The 22,266-nt window shown below is 45.7% G+C and overlaps 2 protein-coding genes across 2 annotated transcripts in view; both read right to left on the bottom strand.

Moving 5' to 3' along the window:
- EXT2 (exostosin glycosyltransferase 2) overlaps window positions 1–10,822 on the bottom strand; it is a 74,937-nt gene extending 64,115 nt beyond the window's left edge. Inside the window, 3 exon segments of the mRNA XM_061566475.1 lie at window positions 890–1,141; window positions 7,060–7,373; window positions 10,644–10,822. Of these exon segments, the coding sequence (XP_061422459.1) occupies window positions 890–1,141; window positions 7,060–7,346 (539 nt within the window). The 5' untranslated portion in view covers window positions 7,347–7,373; window positions 10,644–10,822.
- Window positions 10,823–13,476: 2,654 nt separating this feature from the next.
- Window positions 13,477–19,461, bottom strand: LOC133351480 (SPRY domain-containing SOCS box protein 4-like). Its single transcript, XM_061566726.1, has 3 exons — window positions 19,401–19,461; window positions 17,285–18,646; window positions 13,477–15,982 (listed from the first exon to the last, which is right to left on the bottom strand). The coding sequence occupies exons 2-3, from the start codon at window positions 17,973–17,975 to the stop codon at window positions 15,855–15,857; spliced, it is 819 nt and encodes a 272-aa protein (XP_061422710.1). The 5' UTR covers window positions 17,976–18,646; window positions 19,401–19,461; the 3' UTR covers window positions 13,477–15,854.
- Window positions 19,462–22,266: the final 2,805 nt, after the last annotated feature.

Here is a 22,266-nt window from a genome sequence, read left to right as displayed (position 1 = left end):
GCGAGGACCACGTTGTGAACTGTACACAGTTGGGTCGCGTTAACTACTGAAGCGAACTCACGCCCCAAGTTATCATTACCGCGGCATCGGCATAATATCCCGAGGTGAAGTACCCATTCGAAACTCTCTCTCTTAAATCATGGGCCATGTGAAGCAGTCATTGGCAATTAGGCAGAAACCGTCAATTCACTCCACTTTTTTATTGCAGGTGGCTGCCTTGGTTTAAACCAAGAATCTCAGCGGTGGAACCTCAGTGCTCTGACCTCTGTGGCCTCCAAGCCTTGCTCGCATCACATAATTTAATTGGAGGTAATGTTCAACAAGGCAATGGGTTCAGGTTGAACTATTCCATGGCGCTACATTTACATATCATACCGCATCATTAAGAGCATCCGCCTAAGAGCAGTGAGCACAGTTTTAATGATTCCATGTATCATTCATCACGCGTGTGTGGGGAATGGAACCACTGGCTCTGCACTAAACCAGCTTCGCATCGAGCACACCGACTGGTCCCTACTCACTGTTCAACCTCAACCCGCCTATTCCAATGGCTAAGTCGGTGCAGAGCCCTCACGGCCAAATTCAGTTTTTCCACCGTCTATTTGCCGAGCCACGCCAGAAATCAAACCGCGTTTCGCCGGCCCGTACAAGCAGGGCCAGAGGTGGGGCTAAGGACGTGTTCATAGCGTGTTACGCAAGTTCACACAACTCGAACACTGCGTTACCGCATGGTCTACGTGTGTTGACTCATTCATTGAGTGTACTATCAGCAGCACGGCTCTAGTTCCGCCGTGGGGGGGGGATAGAAAAATAAAACCTCCTGAGCTGTGCCAAGCTGCTTCAGCATTGGCGCGGATGTAGAGCGGGGAGGGAAATAAGTTAAACTCACCCGGGTAGTTGTGCCAGCACCTGCGCCATCTCCTTGACCTTGAGGCGGTCCTGACTGAGGAAGTCGAGCGATGGCAGCAGGAGGCAGGCGCGGTTGGGGTCGTCCGTGTAGAACTCGCTCTCCGACACGGCCGCTAGCATGTCGTTGAACTCGCGCGAGATCACGTGCGCCACGGTGGCATCCCGCTCGTCCACGTAGCGCACCAGTGGGTAGATGTACACCCGGATCTTGTTGCGGGCGTTGTGTCCGCACCTGTAATGTCGAGCGAAAGGAGAATGAGCGAGCGTCCCGTAAGTGAAGACCGCTAGCGAGACAAAAAAGGCATTAGACTCGAACTCCTTACGTTTAAATCCGGGGTCGCCAACCTGCGGCTCCGGAGATGCATGCGGCTCTTTAAGAACTGCTTCGTAGCTCCCAACACTATGGTTGCAAAAGTAACTAATTGAAACCCTCCTAATTATATTCGATAAACGCTGAACATTAAAAAGGCCAACAATTATTTGCAATGTGGCATTAAAAATCATTGTGCATGTGCTGTTCTTAAAATAGGGATAACTTAAAACATGGTTTTGCCGTTATTCATTAAGGACCATCATGTGTTCACATGCATTGCGGCTCGAAATACTTCGTTTTTTAACGAAATAGAAGAAAATGGCTCTATTTGTCATTATGGTTGCCGACCACAGATCTAACGTGGATTTGGGGACGCTGTTAGTTAGTTGTTGTTGTAACTTGCTGACCAGCCCCTGACTGGACATCTGTGAAAGAGCTTTTTAGCTTGTCGGATTCCTCCAGGAGAAATAAAGATTCTGAAGAAGATCCTATTATCCACACTCATAACTGCTGCTATCTGGTTATCTATGGAAAAAGAGAGAAAAAGAGGATTACTTTACCTTGTGATTCAACAACTTTATTCAAAATACAAAAACTTATAATGGACAGTATACAACATTTGAAAAACACATAAAATGAATCAACTGAGCGAAGATCAGGCTGACATTGAAATCCCATATTTATCTGCTCAGCAATTACAATAACTAAATGTGAGGATAGGTTTTCCCCTTTTTTATGGCAACAAAACAGGTGTTAAGATGTTAAAACACCAAACTGAAACCTTTTACAAGGAATCATGTCTGCATTAACCACAATACTTGTGGTCAGAATGCAAACAAAAAACACTGATAATATATGCATTGTCTTTGAAACTGATTGGTCCACACCAGAGATAGCTTTCTTTGGAGCCTAGTCTCAAAACGGTGTTAGACCAGAGGATGCCAAAATGCCTTTTGGCTTCCAAAAAGAGAAACACGACCTACTTTTAAGTCACAATACCCACACATGCTGGATGATGGCCTCCTCACAGTGTAGGCCGTGAGTGATTTTTTTCTAACCAAACTACTCGCACTGCTGCTTCGTGCAGGTGAATGAAGCAGGGAAGCACGAGACTGGTTCAGACAAAAACTCGCCACTGGTGTTAAGCCGCAATGGTCATGAATCCAAAGCCGAGTTGCCAGGTTCGTAGCGCAGAGTACCGTAATTGCTTCACCACAATAAATGGGCCTAATTCGACATACAAAGTACAGCACTGGAAATGCAAAAAAGACTCCTTGCCCTTCAACTCGACTTGCTCTACTCTCGTCTATGCCTTCATGCAACAAAGACAAAAGAACCCCCCCCCCCTGTATAGCCTTAACAGACTATTGGGGCAAGTGCTGTTAGCGAGCACCTATGAAGGTCAGCACGTCACACAAGGGGGTGGGGTGGCCAGCACAACGCCCGACCGCCTTCATGCAACGTGCACACACACACACACACGTTTCCCACTATCCATTTACCGACTCTCTATTTCCTGAAAAGTGATGTTAATCGATGAGCATCTTTAATTAGAAGCAATGCTCATTGAGATGTTGATGTCGCTTCGGTAATAGAGGGCACTCACTTAATTGACTCAAGGCCGGTTCAATAAACTGATGGCAATCTCAATTACATAAATGAGCAGGAATGGCTTTTCAATACTGTGCACAACAGGTCACACCAGTGAAAGTAATTCAATGCTTGTCGAGTTTACAATCTACATAAAATGTATTATGAACTATATTTACCACGCCAGCAATACATTGGACAAATCCTTGGCAGGGGTGTCTCTGGCATACGGCCACGGGTGTCTCTGGCATACGGCCACGGAGACCTCCACACCTAAAAATCAAATGAGTCAGCGGAGGTTTTTCAAGTTTGCATGTCCGGTCTTGAAAGGAAATAATTAAGGAAAAGCAGACACACACCTCCCACTATATATAATAGCGATTACAAGTTGGAAACAAACTCCGACAAACCGGATACAATAATTTGCATGTGTTATGCAAGAGCTCGAAAACCTATGCCTAACTTTTTTTGTTATAATTCCAACGGATGCATTCGCTCTATCCGTCTCTGTCTGTAGAATAGGGCCACGATTACTCTCGTGAAGATTATCCATTGTAAATAAAATGTGAGTATGAAGTTCAGCTACTGTTCGAGAATTACCCAATCCAAAAACCAGCCACGTAGGTTCAACCAAAACTTGATAATAAACCATCAGCGTGAACTATGACAGCCGTTTACGCCAAGGCGATGACATCACCGGTGACTTCTTACCCACACACCAGGATTGCAATGTTGTACTCTTCTAGACGCCCTGATACACAGATTTCCATCTCATGGTAGTCAACCTTAAATTGTATTTTTTTTTCTTCCAGAAACCACAAAGCTAATGCCACACTTTGCAGAGAATCTTTGACAACCTAGCTAAAGTATAAAATTACAACGTAAGAATCTGGTTGAATGGCATGTCACTCTCTGGATGAAAACCTTGGCAGTGCCCCAGGTTAGTGTTTTAACGCAAGAGCTACCTGGCTGCCTCCGTATGCAAGTGTGGTTGAGCTAAAACGATGACTGAACTGAAAAGGAGACCGTGGACAACACCGAGGTATCATGCACAAAGCATCCTTTTATTATGAGTACTGCCAATGGAAGACAATACATGTGTCCTCTTGTGTAGATATAAACAGATGTCTCGGTAGGTAGAGCGTTAGTGGGTCACCAAGCTGTGAGAGGCTCTGATTCGCTCATAAGATGTTAAATCAAGACCTTGTCCAAAACTACATGAGCATTCCGTGCACTCTCCAGCCTGCCTAAATCCTCATTTCAGAGTTTACTCACAACACTTTTTTCTCACACGGCAACTGACCATATCTAGAAATGGCAAGTACAGAACTGTGACATGCAGTCCCATATTGAAAATAATGATGCAATTATGAAGGTGATGACAATTGCAACATTTGAAAGATGGCGTCTCTTGAGAGCCAGCGAGTGTCGTGGGAAGGCTGCCTAGTGGTTCGTGGTTTTGATGGTGCCAACTTGTCCAGCACCGCCCTCAGGTCAGCTTCTAGCTGAAGAGCGCAGACAGTTGAATCGGAAGATGGGGATAATATTGAAGGCGAATTTGCGAGGTGCTGTAGAGTGGAAAACTTGATACCCTTGAAATTACGGGAGTGGTGGGTGGTTATGATGGTGATTGGCTTTGGAAATTGGAGGGAAAATAGGATGAGGTGGTGGTCAGAGTAACCAGTTTGGAAAACTCGCAGTGGAGAGATATGACGATCCAGGTCAGGTTCCTGAACCAGGTCGAGCATACTCTCGAAATTTGTTGAGGAATCTCTGATGGGGCCTGAGTTGGTGATGACCAGGTTATGGCAGGCCAAGGTTGACTCGAGGTGGCTATCAATGGAGACTGGAGTATTGACGGGGCAGTTAAAGTCTCCAGTAAGCACGAGCCTGTGAGATGGGTTAGGAATGAGGTAAAGACATTCGGAAAGCTCGTTTAAGAAGGTAGTGATGCTGCCATCTGGAGGGCGATAGATGAAAATGAGGGAAAAGCACTCGGTGTTCGTAGTGAGGGACACGGACTGGACCTCAAAGGTGGCGGGAGCCATCGGTAGATTGAACTCTTTAAAAGTCAGCATTGTAGACAACAGCTCAGCTACCACCCCGCTGGTTAGTTACACGAGGTTTGCGAAGAACCTTGTATCCCGGGGGCGCAACCACCAAAGAGATGGCTGGTGGGGGAGTCTGGCCTGCACCAGGTCTCGGTAACAAGCAAAAGGTCGATGTGGTGGTCCGAGCTGGTATCGTGAATCAGGGCTGATTTGTCGGTAATGGAGCGTGAGTTGAGTAGGCCGAGGCGGATGGGTAAAGGTGGATGTGAAGATCCGAAGAGGCGCGGCATCAAGAGATCAGAGGAAACAGCTGGTTGAAGGTTGACCTGTGAACAGCGGCCCCTACCGCCTCTGCAACCACGGTGCCGATGCAGTCTCTGACGTTGACCGCGAAGAAGCCTGAGGCCAGACAGCGTCCTCAGGAGCGCGGATTCCAGGGGCAGCTGATGAAGAAATGGTGCATGTCGAAGCTCTATTATATCAGCCCATGCTGTACGGTTGGTGGTGTTGGGGGGGCCAGGATTCGGGTAGACTCCGATTAGCGGCCGTGCTGCCCGGAGCAGCAAGTCCAGGTGGTGGTGGTCAAGATACACGCTGTCAGCACGCGCTCCCACGCACGTGGCGGGTGCGGAAACGCCTACGTAAACACTTGAGCACGTACACGTGCGGACACGACCACGCAAGCGGCGCGTACGATGGAGCGGCCAGAAGAACACGAGGTCGAGTAGAGTAGCTGACCAAGTGCTGTGCTCCAGCTTGCAGATGATGCAGCAGGGTGGACAACTCGCCGAGCTCCCGTTCGCTGGTGGTGCTGGGCAGCAGACAAACCCACTCTCTTATGTTGAGCGGTGGACAATCTGCGTCACGTTCCCACTCGCTGGTGGTATTGAGCAGTGAATGGAACACGTCGAGCTCCCACTCACTGACAGAGGCGGAAGAGGTGCCTTGTGAGGACGTCGCTGGCAGAAAACAGTGCAGCCATCGTCCTCCAGCCTCGTGCGTGGGAGCAGCCGGCATCGTTCACCCGCACAGCCCCTCGGCTGTGCGAGGCGGCAGGTCAGCCGGGCTGTGTAACACCGCAGCCGGCATTTGTCAGCTGTCGCAGCGCCGCGGGGTGTGTGCAGTGCCCGCGGAGGCGGGTGGGGTTGGAGGCAGGGTTCTGCCACCGCCCAAAACTCGGGCACCACCAAAGTAATAATGACGAAAATAATAAAACAAAATAAATAATAAGAAAGAAGATGTAGTGAAAGATGAAAGTAAGTAGAGCAGGGGATAGTGAAGAAAGACGTGGGTAAGGTACGAGGTGTGGTAACAGTAGAAAAAGAGTGGGGGCGACACGGGACTGCAGCCAGCTGCTGCGGCGCTGTCGCCACCGCGGCGCTGTCGCCACCGCCTGTCGCATGAACCTTATAACTGTGTCAAGCGATTAAACCACATCGCCATCAGGTCAGAAGCCAAGTGTCAAATTCACATGCAATGCAGATGTTAAACAGTGCCATAATAATGTTGACGACGATGAAAACAGCAGTGCTGGCAATAGTGTTTATGGTTATGAAAAAAAGGTGAAGACCTACTCGAACCACTGCTGGCGTAACAGCAGTGGCGTGTACCTACAACTTCACCCCACCACACACGATCTAGTCATCAACCATGGTGTGTACCCATTAATACTGCTGGATGGAGAGAGGCGGGGGGATTTAACAAACTTGCCCATGGTTAAAAATGCCGTGGGGAGATCAAATCGAACCGATGCATCACTGGACAACAAGTTGACTTTTAACCATTACACCATGGCAGTATCAAAAAGCAGATGGCATGCTAATGCAAGGGGGGGGAAATGATTCTGTGTGTTTCTCTCTGGCTGACACTGGAAGTGGAGCAGGTAAACGAGCTCCACATTGCTCATTTGCATATGCGAGTCATCCATATGACGACATCCATGTGCGATAAAGTAAGAGTCATCCGCATGATGTTGAGAGTGCGTTACACCACGGCAGGATCCCCCGACGATGATGGGATGGTGACAAATAACAATAACATCTATGGGACCTTTTTTTTCAGTATCAAAATGATGGAAAAAAATGTTTTTTTTTACCCTTTCTGGCCACAAAACAGGTGTTAAGATGTTCATACGACAAAACAGATTCCTTTTTTTGCGATAACATCAATGTGACCGCCACGGCCCACGACGCTCACCGGTAGACGTCGAAGCACGTGTGCATGCGGCAGCTGAGGTCTCCTCGCTCCGGGATGGGGCTGTAGTCGCCGAGGCCAATGACGGGAACATCGTTGATGTCGCGCTGCTCAGCCGCGGTGCGACCCTCGGCCTCCCCGCCGCGCCGCGGCCAGAACTGCAGGATGCCCGTGGAGAGGAGCCCGAGCAGCAGCAGCGAGAAGAGGGCGACGTAGTACATCCTGTGCTTGCTCTTCATCCGCGGGATCAGAGTGGGGCCCCGCGCTGGCTTGCCAGACGGTGTGAACATAGTCGAAGGGTCTTGCGGTCGGTTAAACTGAGAAAGGGGGGGGAAGAAAAACATTGGAAGGAAATATTAACGGAGAGAAGAAATGGGTTGCAATGAGAGAGCATGATTTTCACGTAGGAAATTGTTTGAAAGTGGCATACTGCTTTTGGCTACGTTACAATAAAGCCGTTTCCATCGGTGTACTGATCTGTGTTTATTCCTAATTCGCCCAGAATGCAGCCAATCTCATTATATCGCAAAAGCTAAGCAGAGCTGAGCTTGGATAGTGTCTGTATGGGTAACCACCATGCATAACACATGCCTTGTAATAGTTCTGGAATATTTTGTGGGCAGCAGAGAGCAGTGTAGAAAAAACAATTGTTGTAATGTACTTCTAAAGCTCCAAAGTCTATGGTTCTTACCTTCAAAAACCCACATTGACCTGCCTGGAGAAGTGTTGTCAAAGAAGCCCCAACGAACCACCAGGCATGGGCTCTCATCCAGTCGTGAATTGAAAAAAGGGCTATACAATGACATATACTATTAGCTGTGGTGAGAGCCGTCTGCTATCCTAGGCGACGAGCAATGGGACTTGTCCTTCCGTAACCTAATGGCGAGACTGACCTCCTAACAAAGCGTCCCTCTCAAAATATTCTTATAGTTTCAATGAGCTCTCAAGTTATACCTAATAACCGCAGCAGCATAAAGTGCTGATAATGTTAGCTCTCCTACAAGAATGATGATGATAACAAGTCTTGTTCTAACATATGGCTGGCTGAACAGCACCTATATCCAGATTAGTTTGCCAGGCAATGGTTCATGCACAGTGAATTGCTTCAGTGCCTCCATTGCATTTTAAGACTTAATAAGTATAACCCGTAAAAACAAAGTTTTTCACTATAAATCCTTTATATGCGTGGCGGCTAGAGTCCTCTCGTCCTCTGGCTTGAGATGGCTGCTACCTATGGGTCAGATGATTGCATTGCACCATTAAGCAATTGGTAATTAAATATAATATTTTTGTCCTAAAAAGTGTAAAATTTTGGAATTTTTTTTCACGAGCATTAATTGTCACGCACAACGAGTCTGTGTGGAAAATGTCAGCTCGATTGGATCACGGGAAGTGGGTTAAAAAACGACCGAAAGATTTGCACGGTCGTAAGCAAGCAAGCGAACTTAATATAAAGGATTTAAAAATGGTTTCCAGGGCTAGTGCTGTTATTTACAACATAAGGTTTATACAGTAAAGTATTTAAAGGCCATCATGGCTTTGTGCCTGTCTACCTACTCCCATCTAATTTTCCTCTACTCTCCTTCCCCGTGGCCCTGGTTTCAAATGACAATAAGCAAGGTCTTCTGTCGATTAAAAAATGCAATTTGAATTTATGCAACGTCTAAATGCAACCGCATCTCCAGACGCTGTACAAAAGAGTGGCCAAAATTAGTTCAACAGAGCAAGTTCTCGGTAGACGTGGGGTGAAAGGGATAATAAGCATCCCTGCTCAATGGGTGCTTACTCTTTGCTCCTCTGCTATCCTTGTCGACTGGAACTCCCTTCCCTTGTTCACATCTCTCATTCTGCACCCCTTGCTCCTCTCAATGTTTTATTGACTGCCCCAATCCTATACCGTCTATTGTATTGAGGGACTGTGTAATCCTGGTGTGGTCTGGGACTGCTTTCAATTTGCTTTTGCGGCCTTGCCAAAGCTTTTGCTAGTGACTTGCTTAGTTTTTTCGAAATTTTTCACTCCTATAGTTGTTTTTTATTGTTTGTGATTTTAACTTGCTGACCTGCCCATTCTGGACATCTGTGAAAAAAAGTTTCATAGCTCATCGGATTCCTCCAGTCAAACTAAAGATTCTGATTCTTGATATTCCACGCATGTTTTTGATGTAAGCCTTTCATGTCTCACACTGCCCTACCAATCCTTCATTCATTGCCTCGAGACGCAGCATCTCATAGTGCAAGTGTTTTGTATTGACTGACAGCGTATCCGGCGTATGGCAGTATATTCAGGAACTAGACGCCAATGTCTATATATAGTCCATGGTAAACCAGTGCATATTATAGAACTGTATTTACCAGAGCCGAGCGGCCCATATCCTTATATGCTGGTCGAACCACATTCAAAACAAGACAAACTTTATTTACAAGCAGGTGAAAGTCAACGACCTCGCAGGACTATACAACATATGACCAATGTGTGACAATGAACAGCTGTGCTATGTGCAGAATGGGGGGATCTCATTCTGGAAATCGCCTGTAACAATTCATGGGCTCAAGTTCCATATCCGGCCACACATTCAAAACAAATGAAAAACACCCCCATCCCCGTACAGAATGTTGGGGCAAGTGCTGTTACAGAGCATCTATGAAGTCCGCACCAGGTACTCATTTAAGGATGAGTCGACCTAAGGGAGGCCCTGGACTGGTTCATAGAATTGTTAATTGGTGCGCTAACCAATCATCCACCGCTCCCTATACATACAGATACAGACACATTGACATACACGTGAAGTACTGTATTTACTACCCACACCGAGAACAAACACACGAAGACAGCCAACGCAGAGGCACTCGGCACATAGACACACACACCAACACGCACACACCAATACACAAAATACTACATCCCTCATTTAGTCTTTACCAGATTGTAGGGGCAAGTGCTGTTAGCGAGCACCTATGAAGGCCAGCACGGCACACGAAAGGGGGTGAGTGGCCAGCACCACGCCCGGCCGCCTTTGTCTCCCCAGTAGCGATGTTTACTACACACCGCACCAGGTACTCATTTGAGGCCGAGTCGACCTAGGGGAGGCCCAGGACCGGTTCAGATAATCGTCACTGGTGGTGGCCGTGAGCGAGAATCGAATCCGGGTCGCCAGGTTCGTAGCGCAGCGCGCTAACCGCTCCACCACCGCTCCCCACACAAACACTTTTGGTGCAATTGCTGTTAGCGAGCACCTATGAAGGCCGGCACGGCACACGAGGGGGTGGGTGGCCAACACCACGCCCGGCCGCCTTTGTCTCCCCAGTGGCGATGTTTACACACAACGCACCAGGTTACTCATTGGAGGCTGCGTCGACCTCACACATACACAGAGACCAGCACACACGGCAGTTGTTGTACCACAGTGATTGCCGTGTGTTGTACGTGGTTCAAGACGAACACCATCACCACCATCACCACATTAAAATGGGACCCCGTCTACAACGGGGTCCCCCAAGCAGAGAGGGCCTCGAAACCAAGACGCGGGGCCACGCAAGTGGCAAATTCCTCAACAAAAACGCCGCATTCGACGCCGCTACGAGCGTACCTCTTAGTGAACGATGGACGGCAGGGGCTGGAGATCCATTACGTGAGTTTACACAATCATAGCAATCAAAATTCGTGGTAAATGCCGCGATAATCGCGATAACGACAGCTTTGGCAGCAAGGCCACCCCCTTCTCGCTCCCGACACGAGGGGCCCCCCTTCCGTTCAGAGGCACCACGTGGTCGGCAGGCGCGCACTCCGATTGGCGGAGGCGGTGAAAAGTGGGCGTGGTCAATGCGATTAGGACACGCCCCTTGCCGTTAAGTCCCGCCCCTGGCTGGTTGGTCGTGCCAGATCAGAGGGAATTCTAGATTTGAAGCTTTCGTGACTGCAAGGATTCATATTCTTAGGTTTTTTCGGTAAAGTCACGTAGGTAAAACATCAAAATTAATAAAAAATAAGGGATTACATCTTGAATCATTGCCTCACTTGATGCAGCTATTAATTTTGATGTTTTACCTACGTGACTTTACCGAAAAAAAACCTAAGAATATCAGAGGGAATGTTTTGTTGTTGTAACAAGTTCTGTGTTGTTTTACCTGAAGGGGTTTAAGGGCTGGCCATAAATGACGTCACGCACCTAGGGGGGTGTAAGACATTTGTGATGATGTGCGACGATGGGGGGGGGGGGTGAGAAATGTGACGTCACATCAAACTGCACAACTTTAAATACATTTTGATTTTAAACTTTCGTGACTGCAAGGAGACATATTCTTGGTTCTTTCAGTAAAGTCACGTAGAAGGGAAATAAAATCATAAAAATATAAAATCATAAAAATTCTCACGACGTTTCGATTGCTTGTGTTGCAGTCGAAACGTCGTAATAATTTTCATTGTTTTATATTTTTATTATTTTATTATTTCCCTTCTACGTGACTTTACCGAAATAACTTTAAAAAAATATAGACAACACGTTCTACTTAATTAAATAGACTTTTTAAGAAATGTTTTCTCCTACAACATCAGAGTGCAGCGCCGCATTAAATACGCACTACAATGACAATCGTTTAAAGCGATTTGAAGCATGTTTTATTTTTGGGGGAGGGGGCAGAGCTTTGTGACGTCATATTTGAGAGGGGGGGTCTGAATTTTTGTGACGCCGTGTGACGAATCCACCCAATACCATCCGATCTCAGAAGCTAAACAGGTTTTGAGTCTGAAGATTGCTTGGATGGGTGGCCACCATGTCTTAAAGATGGTGCGATAGGCTGTGTGACTACATTGTGGACAGTCTCTTTGTTTAGTGCACGATGCATAACACTTAGAATTATTGCTGTACTTTATTTTAGTTCCATACTTTATCTTATTCGTTTTGCATTTGTCATTTTGGCGACCCAGGTAACTCTTGCAAATGAGATGCTCGTGGTCTACTGACTTCTCACCTGGACGAACAAGATAAACTTAAAACTTTTATTAAGCAGAAAAAAATCCACACTGCACTTAGATGAAACGGCTACTTTTTACATCAAAATCCGAAGGTTTATACAGTACATTACATCTTGTAAACATGTTACATCCAGTACGTTAAATTACACGCACAGCACGTGTACAGTATAAAATTGCCACATATAGCTTATGAACAATGTACAATTATCAATGCAAAACAAAACTGTGTTAATAGTGGTGCACAAGGACATATAACAGCTGAAAGGGGCCATTGCCTGAGATTACCTCTCTGCTTTGAACAACAACAGAAAACTCAACATGTTCATCAATAACACGTGTGTAGGCAATGTATTTGGACGAAGGATATCCTTCAACAACAGCACATAGAGAGATGTAGTAGAGAGGTAGAGACTGCACACCACTGGCAATATCACCAAATAATCTCTGCTATGATGAAGGGACGTTGCCCAAAATGTCTCCTGATTATATATCGTTCGCCTCTGTAGGGCTGTGTTATTGGCAAAAGTGTTTAGTTTGTGTTACTCTAAATATTAGTCTGGAGCGCCTGCTTCACTGGTCGCTTGTGGCTTAGCGTCTCTGGCCTTATTTGTCACGGATAACGAACTAACTAATTTTCACATTCTATCTCATAGATACAGAGGAAATCATTTAAGCGCAGAGAACCAAATGAACGCATCCGAATAATACAAGTTAATCAGGGCACGCAGCAGCTGAAAAGGCAATTACATTTCCTTGTAAGGTCGACATTCACAGATTTTTTTTTTAAAGAGCGCTGTTGTGAGAAAGAGCAAGACACACTAACAAACCGTGCATTCCAGGCTTAAGCACGTCCATACACAAACACGTGGTCAGTCTACGTAGCTGGGTAACCGGCTAGAGAAAACGCCAACTCCACTTTGTGTCACAATGTCGTCGCTATTTGGCGTAAAAAAATGTTAAATCTCTCACGCAGCACAACTGGGAGCTGTTTATACATATTACATTTGAACACGTAGACTTTCGCTACCAATATTATCCATAATTAATGTTTTTTTTTTGGTAGATCGCGCAAATAGAAATGTGTCGTTAAACCTGCTGAAACGTCGTACTCGAATTATAAATGTTGTGCGTTTACTCTCCAGCACACCGGGAGGCTAAAGTAGTAACTGATTGGCACGTTTCGTTAACATGACAAACCTTACTAATTGGTGTGTCAGGTGGTGGCGGGTTTAACAACAAATTTATATTTACGCGATCTAACCCAAAATAACCTTTATTATGAATATATAGTAGATGTATATGTGAGCATGAGTTCATGGGACAAGTGCTTAATATGCAGTCGTTGTTTTTATTCAATGCAGAAGTCAGAGTTTGGCAGGACACCTTACAGAGGCATCGTTTTCGCAGATGCCACAGCTGACTGACATATGATTTTGTTGAAGCTCTCCTACATATCACAGCAGCTGAGATGACTGTCAATGAGGGAAATGCACCGGGGACGTCAGTGCCCAGACGATTGGCATGTTATAGGAGACAAATGGAATACACAGACTTATTTAGTAATGGGTTAACATGTTCTTTGCCATGACGTTTCATTGATGGGCGTTGGAAAGAAAATTGATGAAGAATGATGAGTTCGACTGTTCCAGAGAGTCAAATTTGTTTACGCATCAGTATTTGACAATTGCCATTAACTTATTTTTTAGTTTACAGTCTGTTGTAAGAGATCCAATACAACAGATGGCTTCACTTTTGATCCCATTATATTCAACTCAGATGAGATGGATATCAAGGCCGTAATTATAATATAACCCGAATTAACCATCCCCCCCAATATTCAAATATGCTCAAAATGGCCCCCCCAATATATTGCTATAATTTTTTTTTTAGTTATAATAATTGTTATGCTATGTAAATAAAACAACAATTTGCTAAACCTTGGCCACAGTATCTGGACTTGTGTTCATATAAATCAATGCATAGATTTCTGTTCATATGATTGTGGTTATGGTTGTACTTTATTAATCCCTAATCTCAAACATTACATACAATGCAACAAGAAATGGTAAAAAAGTAAAAACAGAGCAATGTAATACAATACACTATTAGACATTGTTGTAAAAAATAAATAAAAAGTCTATCCCATGTGTTAGTGAATTTTTTTATATTTTAGGCAGGAAATGGCAGGAAATAAGTTTTGAAATTTATATATTTTCTGGGTTGGGACCCCCAGACCCCCTGGAAGATTTGGTCCCCCCCCCAATGTTGACTCCATGGCTATGGCCTTGATGGATATACTCGCATAGATGGTGATGTCTTCAGCACACATTGTGCCCGAACAGCTGTGCAGTACAGCAATAATGGCCAGAGAACCAATCACTGAGCCATACCCAGTGAGAAATTGATCAGACGTGACCACACGGATTTTTTTTCCCAGACAAGTGCTAATGCATCAAACGTACCGACTGAAACCCGAATTGAAACAAACTTTTGAAGTGTGCCTCGCAGAATAGAATGAGGTTCGCGGTGACAGCACCTGCTACCTGACCCCGCACTGATGGACTCCCTGCAGAAATGTGTAAAGTGAAACTTGTGAAACTCAAACTGGTTGTCAGATACTTGCTGGAGATCAGAGGAGTCAAAATATTCCTCTCTGCAATGTTCTTCAGTATTTTACTGGAAGAAGAGAAATTGGCCAACAGATGTCAGGTTTAAGTGGGGTCACCAGATGGGAGCATCGGAGAGATGAAGCCAATTTTGAGATACTGTATGAAAGGATTTGACCAGTGTGAAGGCTTAGAGTAAGCCCTCGTTTTAATGCGGTAGATGAATTCCTGACAAGTGCCACGTTAAGCGAATTTTTTTTCTCACAAATAATGTAACGATAACGTTTGATGAGATACGATGTACACACACACACAGTGAGATGGTGCAACAAAGAAGTGAGGATTCGCCACCGCGTTACTGTATCACTCCGCGTACTCTATCGTACCGATCACCAATGCAGCTCAAGAAAATAGTTTTAAACCGCATTAAGATGTGGCGTGTTCTGCGTTGAGGCGAGCGTTCCGTGTCTTAACGGGGGCGTTTTGCGTAATAACGTGGTGCGTTTTGCGTAATAACGGGTGTGTTCCACGTTATATCTGTGCACGTTCCACGTTATAACGGCCACGTGCCGCATTATAACAGGTGCGGCCTGCGTTATAACGGGCGCGTTCCGCATTATAACGAGGACGTTTTGCGTTATATCGGTGCGCGTTCCACGTTCTAACGGTGTGCGTTCCACATCGTGCGAAAAGTGTTCCCGAATGGGTAATACTACCACGTTTTAGCAAAAAAGCGTTGTGCGACCACTACGCTTTAAGTACATTTAGCGTCTGTATCCAAGGCGCCAATCTAATACAAATAACTTTCTGCTTCAGGTATATAAATATAAAATACACTATATACTAAATACAAGCACTCTATGTAAGTCGAGTTTTGTGACCAGCACAATAACACATTTTTCACGATAACATTTACAGCTTTTCATTTCACAATGTGGTACTTTTCTTATCCTTGTTTCACCAAAACATTGACAATATCGTGGAAAGTTCATGCTTAAAGATAATGCATATTGCTTAACTTTATCGAATATTATGAAGCTGTCCAAGGCTTCTGTCCAAAGTCTAATCTTTATGGATGTGCACTTCTGCACAAACGTAATGCTACGAAGGTACGGTCTGGTACGGTGCCACGGCTTTCATGAAATGCGACGATCTCCTAAACTTGTGACTTTCTGCTCAAAATATGCAGAGGAGCACGGTAAGGTACGAGCCAAGGTGACTCAATTGTAGTGCAGGTATCTCTTGATGAGAGTCGGTAGGGCGAGAGCATTGATCTCTTCCAGACGGTCATTTCCAAGACAGTTTCTTATCGAACGTCGGCACAGCTCATCCAGTGGCAAGGGCCCAGCTGCAGAAAAACAACAACAATAACAACAACGTAAGGCAGAAGCCGAATGAGTTAGCGTAGACACTGCTGTACACGCGTCGTGTTGGATGCTGTCCACGAATTATATTGTGCTGCGCAAACGCATCTGTACACTAACGCTTTCGGAAGGCGAAGGTTAAGCGTGTCACACAGATATTTAAAATAAACAAATAAAAAACGCTGTGTGGGTATGTTTAACTTCGTTCGCACCGTACGTAGCCAACTGTGCTAGGGAAAGACAACAGACTAAACACGCAACACGACAGTACAGGAAGCGGGTTTGTGAACCCATCTGTGCAGATCGAACTGCACATTTCCTGCCAACATTTCTCTGGTGATATCACTGCTACTTAGTGGTGAATGGTGGTTGTTGTTGTTGTTTGTATGGTCGTGTATGGGGAACGGTGGTGAAGTGGCTTGCTTACGACGCTATGAAACAAGCATCTCGAATTCGATTCCTGCTCATGGCTAATATCAGTAGCAATTCATGTAACAGCACTTCACTGCGCCTGGTCAGTTCGGGTTGGTGAATGTGAGATCATAGAACAGTACAACAATACATTTGCCGCACGGCTATCTGCAGCCCAAAATGTAACTATGCCTTTTATATACTCGTGTACAGTCTACACTGTTACTGCACATACTGTGCATTATTTAAAATTGCTATACTTAATTAAAAAAATAGGAAATATGAGGGGCATTCATAGTTTTTATACTTTCCAGCAAAACGCGTTTGCATATTGAAAAATATTGTTCTATTTTTCTCTGGTTTGTGTCTCCAAGTTTGGAGCAAGCCTGTGACCAATTTAACTGGTTCTCAACAGGAAAAGTCCTCTATAGCAACGCAACTTTACACCAAACTTACGGGAATTATCGTGCCCTTCCCCCTCTTACGGATAAACGGGCAGACACACAGAGTTCACGCGGAACGATGCCATGGTGGTGAATTGTTAACCACCTCGCCTCGTATGCAGGAGTGCGTGGATTCGACCCCGACCCTGACACCTGTGTGTTTGGAGTTTGCAAGTTCTCCCCGTGTGGTCGCGTGGATTTTTCACCGATTCCTCCCGTATTTTTCCTCCACATTTAGAAAACACGCGTTTAGAGGATTTGGCTGCTATACATTTCCACGTGATTAGCCACTTCATTGGGCAGTCATTTGTGACCAGGTCGCTTCTTAAATAGAGCCATACAGCTTAGTGGTCTTTACTTGGTAAAATAAATAAATAACATTTTTACAGTTTAAATAGTTTTGTTTCTTAACACAAATGCATTTGGACTTACGCTCAATCCCATTGATGTAGCGCATCTTGATCTCGCAGTTGCCCCACACGGCGCTCACCGCCGGATAGAGCGTCTTGCCGCGTAGCCCGGAGAACGCCACTCCCAGGTACTTCCCGTCCACCACGAAGCTCAGCGTGCCCTCCTCCATGTCCAACACCATCACCACACGCTCGGGCACGTGGAAGCTCTCGCAGGGCAGCAAGTGAGCCGGGTAGGGCCGGCCCGGGCAGTCGACGGCGTCGTGGTACGCCTTGCAGCGCCCCAGGTCCCAACCCCAAGACTCGCGTCCCCGGCCGACCAGGGCCACGTAGCCCGTGACCTCGAGTGGAGCGTCCGACGTGGCAACGCCGACCGCGGCGTGAGTGCCCCTCTGCTCGGTGGGCCAGGTGATCTCCCAGGTGTGCACGCCGCGACGGTAGGCGGTGCGTCCGCGCGCCGCGTCGGTCGTGTCGCGCGTCTGCCTGCGGTGCACGGTGAGCGCGTCTCCCTCCTTGAGGGACATGGACGGGGAGAGGTCCGTGCTGCTGAAGCCGTGCTGGAACTGAAGGCCACGCGGCGCGGCAGGTTGAGACAGCAGGAAGGCGAGCTGAGGGGGCATCGTCCGCTCGCCCGGTGGCTCCAGGCGGAAGATTTCCAGGTCAAAGTCCTTGTCCAGCACGGACTTAATCGCCTTCCCCAAGCCGAGACCCATGGCTATATACGGCTGTGCTTGCTTGCACGGGTTTTGTAGCGGTATAGTGTGTGCCGTCACTGTGGCCACGAATTAAAGTTCACGGTACAGCCGTGCGATTTTGTTTGTTGGTTCACACCACTGGCTGGTGGATGAAGGGCTCCCGCGAATTAAAGGGGAGTATTTGCGCCTGCTATTCCACGCTGGCAAGACAGACGGCTTGGAAGGAGGTGGGAGTAACTACGCAAACTTTACCCCGGCGACGAATGAAGGTTTCGTTATGTTAGGGGGGTTAACAAGCTTCTTGAGTTCAGGGTGGATTTCTTAGGCTGGATAGACACGTGAAGACGAACTGGGTGGAGCTGTGCGTGGTAAGAATGAGAATGAGGAAAAAATATGCTCCGTCGTAGAGTGTGACGACAATGTAAACTAGGGGCCCGTCTGAGTCATCCGTGCGGACGAGCTTTTAGATTGTGCAGGTGGTGGTGTTACGCGTTGCGGTTATTAGGGTAAAACACCATCGGCCGCTTTGGTAAAAGCGACGGAGATATCGAAACAACGGGCGAGGGAGTAACGAGCTAACCAGTGAGAGCAGAATATTAATCAATGAAATGTCTTCATGATGACAAAGTGAGAAGAATACATTAGATTACATTCATCACACGTGACTGACGGGTTTTTTTGTGCAGTATCTGGAAAGGATGGAAAGACACAGAAGCACACTGTTACGTTCATAAAGAGTGCATGTTAAATTACATTGGTTTGTACATCTATCACTCATCATAGCCGGGTTGGTTTTTTGTTTACATATGATATACAATACGGTAGTTAAAACAAAATGACAGCACTGCGTAAATTCACCACTGGTCGTGGCAGGCTGTTTTACCATACTTCTTCACCACACTGAATAGTGCAAGTTGGTGAATGATGGGAACAAGTCTGGTTCATATATCACTTGCCACTGATGTTAGCCATGGCGAGGAATTGAACTCAGGTCGGTGGATTCACCGCGCAGTGTGCAATCTCCTGCGCCACATCTCAAAGGTGGTGGTATTTATATAGAAAACGAGGCAATCATACACGGAGAAAAACACTGATAGAATATAATGCAATCAAGTGTCAGTATTGTCATTCAAATACAGCAATACGAATTGCACTATCATGTTTACCTGTAAGAGGTAATCAATGACACTGCCTTTAAAGGAAACATATGTGACGTTTTGGGTAATGGCCATTCCTTATAGCAGAGGGCTCTATTCAAAGCTGAGGTAAGATATGATATTAAGAATGGCCATTTCCAAAAAAATAAATCTTCTGCTCGAGCAGTGTTATTCATAACTAAATATGTAGAGTTTTTTTTATACAACATTTGTGCTTGTGCACCACTGCCAACACAGCATCAGACAAAACACAATCCATCAGTGGTACATTTTTAACAAAGCTTACCTTGTGCGCTCTGGTTGTGTATGCTACGAGGTCCTGGTGACGCGTTCCAGTCTGTAGAGTGCAGCCAGTTGCCTTTATAAGCCACACTCTCTGTGCATCACCCGAATGAGGGGATGTCACAACTTCCCCTTGCAATATATTAACCCAGACTTTTATAGGGCCATAGATATAAAGGTCATTTTGTTGTTTGTCGATGTGATATCAACTTTGTTTTTACCCTTACAAAAGTGTTGGTAATGCCACAGTTGTAGATGTGGCTTAGTCAATCTACTACTGGATGATTTCTTTTGTTTATACATTTTACAATGCTGGCCAGCGTTATAATGACTATGTCATCATAAATAATGACAGTCAGTATAAAAAAAAATCATCATCCAATGGCATTGTATGACACGTAATTGCAGAACGACCTTTTTGGTAAATCTGGACCATGACAATGGTTCATGATCCCTCATTATGTCCTGGACATTGTAAATCCACTGCTGGACGAAGGCCTCTTCTCAACGTGGTGGGTGCCGGGATTATTTGACCATACTTCACCTCGCTGGTCAATGCAGGTTCATGTAGACCGGAAACATAGATGTGGGAGCACACCGAATTAAAGTACAACAGTGAACCTTTCCGCACCACTGAATGTTGCTGCCCAAACAAAAGTAGCCCCATGGCCTGTAACACCTGGTATGCAAGGTGGTCGCCAATCCAAACACCTCGACAGGTTAACCTCCCTGCTTAGCTTTTGAGATCTGATGAGATCGGGCACAATGAGGTGATTTGGTCCTCATCTGCCAATGCCAGTCAACTGCTGGAAAACGGCTTCCCCATTCTGTGTCCATCACGCGTGATCTTACTATATAACACATTCCTGCAGAGGGAGCTGGTAGGAACGTTGGGTTGCTCGGCCAATGGCCAGGGTCAACGGCGGCGTGGTGTATTCCGCAAATATGGCCGACTGTGAGGGCGGGCACAAGCCGGCGTGAGTAGGTTAAACGCTGAGTTTTATAAGGGCACCACGGGGTGACCAGCCCCTCCCCACCCAGCCCCACCCTCCGCACCCAGCCCCTCTCTCCCCACCCAGCTCCTCCCTGCACGATGGACGGACACAATAATCCCCTGTGGGCTGGTGTAACCAGGAGGTTACTACCAGTATATTTTAATCACCTGATTTCATTGCTCCATCTCCTCTGTTGGCATCCTCTTGAACAAGTTCCATTACTTTGCTGCTATTCTGCACTCTTCTCAACCATCTGCCATCATTCCTTTTGGTGGCAACTTCTGCCTAAGACGACTATTGACAATTTGAATTACATCATACAGCCCGAGCATGTTCTCAAATCCAACAAACACTTTTAAGCGTTTGTTCTTGTTCCGTATATATTTTTTATTACCACGATTTTAAACCACACGCAATAGCAGTTAGTAGACACTGATTAAAACTGTTCTTCTTTATGCTCGTTAGTGTACCACATTTCATTTTTTACAGCTTCAAAATAACTTTGCAGCCGATGGCATGCTATGTCAGGTTAAAGGACAACGTGTTCCTCTCTCTAGATAACACCGGAAGCTAAGTGAGTCAATGATTCTGAACTGAATTGCTTAATACATGTGTGAGTCATCCACGTGCTGGCCAATGTGTAATAAAACCTCGCGTGAGCAATGTGATAAGATCGAAAGTGGCAGGTTATTCACCCCAGACTATTTACATCCGCTCTGTTGGTAAGGCGAGCGATCAAGGGCTGTTTTGTTTCTTCAGTAATACGCTATTGACGCAGTACAAACTGATAATGCTAGAGATAATGCTAACAGACTATATCGCTCGTAAAATGTAAGAAAAATAGATGAAAGGTAAAATGATCAAAAATAATTCTTAACCAAATATTCGTACAACTGAAATCTAAAAATAAACCCACCAGGAACGCTGCATTACAACCGGGACTTCATTTCAGCTGGGTATGTCTGGGTCGGCAATCCACACAATATTTACGCACCCGTCACACAGCATCCAGTATGACTTTCACTATGACTGCAGCTCGTGCCTAATCCAGTCTACCAGCGACCCGTCAAAAAATCAGTGCAAATTTCGATGTAAAGCTTTCGTGACTGCAGGGATTCATCTTCTTGGTTCTTTCGGTAAAGTCACGTAGAAGGAAAATAATAAAAATAACATTATAACACATAATAAAATACAATTCTCACGACGTTTCGGCCACAACGCAAGCAGTCATTCAGACACTATCTTTCCGACAGACCAGTTATAAGTGACGCAGTTGCGTGTATACAGTACACGACTTCCCTGAAAGCATTCACCTTCAGCGAGCGCGATGCCGATCACACAACGCGGTTCGAATTCGACCCTCGATCGATGGCTGCGCCATCGCCGCACACGCGTCGAATAAAAAGCAAGAGACAAGTCCTTACTGACTAACAACTCCTTACTTACTAACTACTCCTTACTTACTAACAACTCCTCTATCATGTTTCATTGCTGGAGGGGTTGCCCCTCCTACCTGAAAATCCTGGCTCTGCCATTGCAGAAATCTATTGGCAAAGGGCTGTAAATAAATGTATTATTATTATTAGGGTCTTTCTGTAAAGTCACGGAGAACAAAAAAAATTAAAAAGTAGTTTTTTGTTAAATTTCTTAGTTCTACGTGACTTTCGCGAAAGCACCAAAGAATATGAAAATGAGCTATACAGCTCAGTGGGCCTGGTAAATAAAATTGTAAATTGTCTCTGTGTGTGTCTCTCTCTGCTTGTGTGTCTGTCTATGTGTCTCCGTGTCTGTGTTTTGTCTCTCTCTCAAATTTAGCTATCTTTGGAAGAACGTAATCAACCAGGCAGGGTGTTGACTGTTGTGTTAGCCGACTCT

The sequence above is a fragment of the Lethenteron reissneri genome, chromosome 37, assembly GCF_015708825.2.
Source record: "Lethenteron reissneri isolate LAM-NWPU_2019-01 chromosome 37, ASM1570882v1, whole genome shotgun sequence".
Taxonomy (NCBI): Eukaryota; Metazoa; Chordata; class Hyperoartia; order Petromyzontiformes; family Petromyzontidae; genus Lethenteron; species Lethenteron reissneri.
Note: the sequence above shows the minus strand (reverse complement) of the source record. Positions and strands in the feature narration are given on the sequence as shown.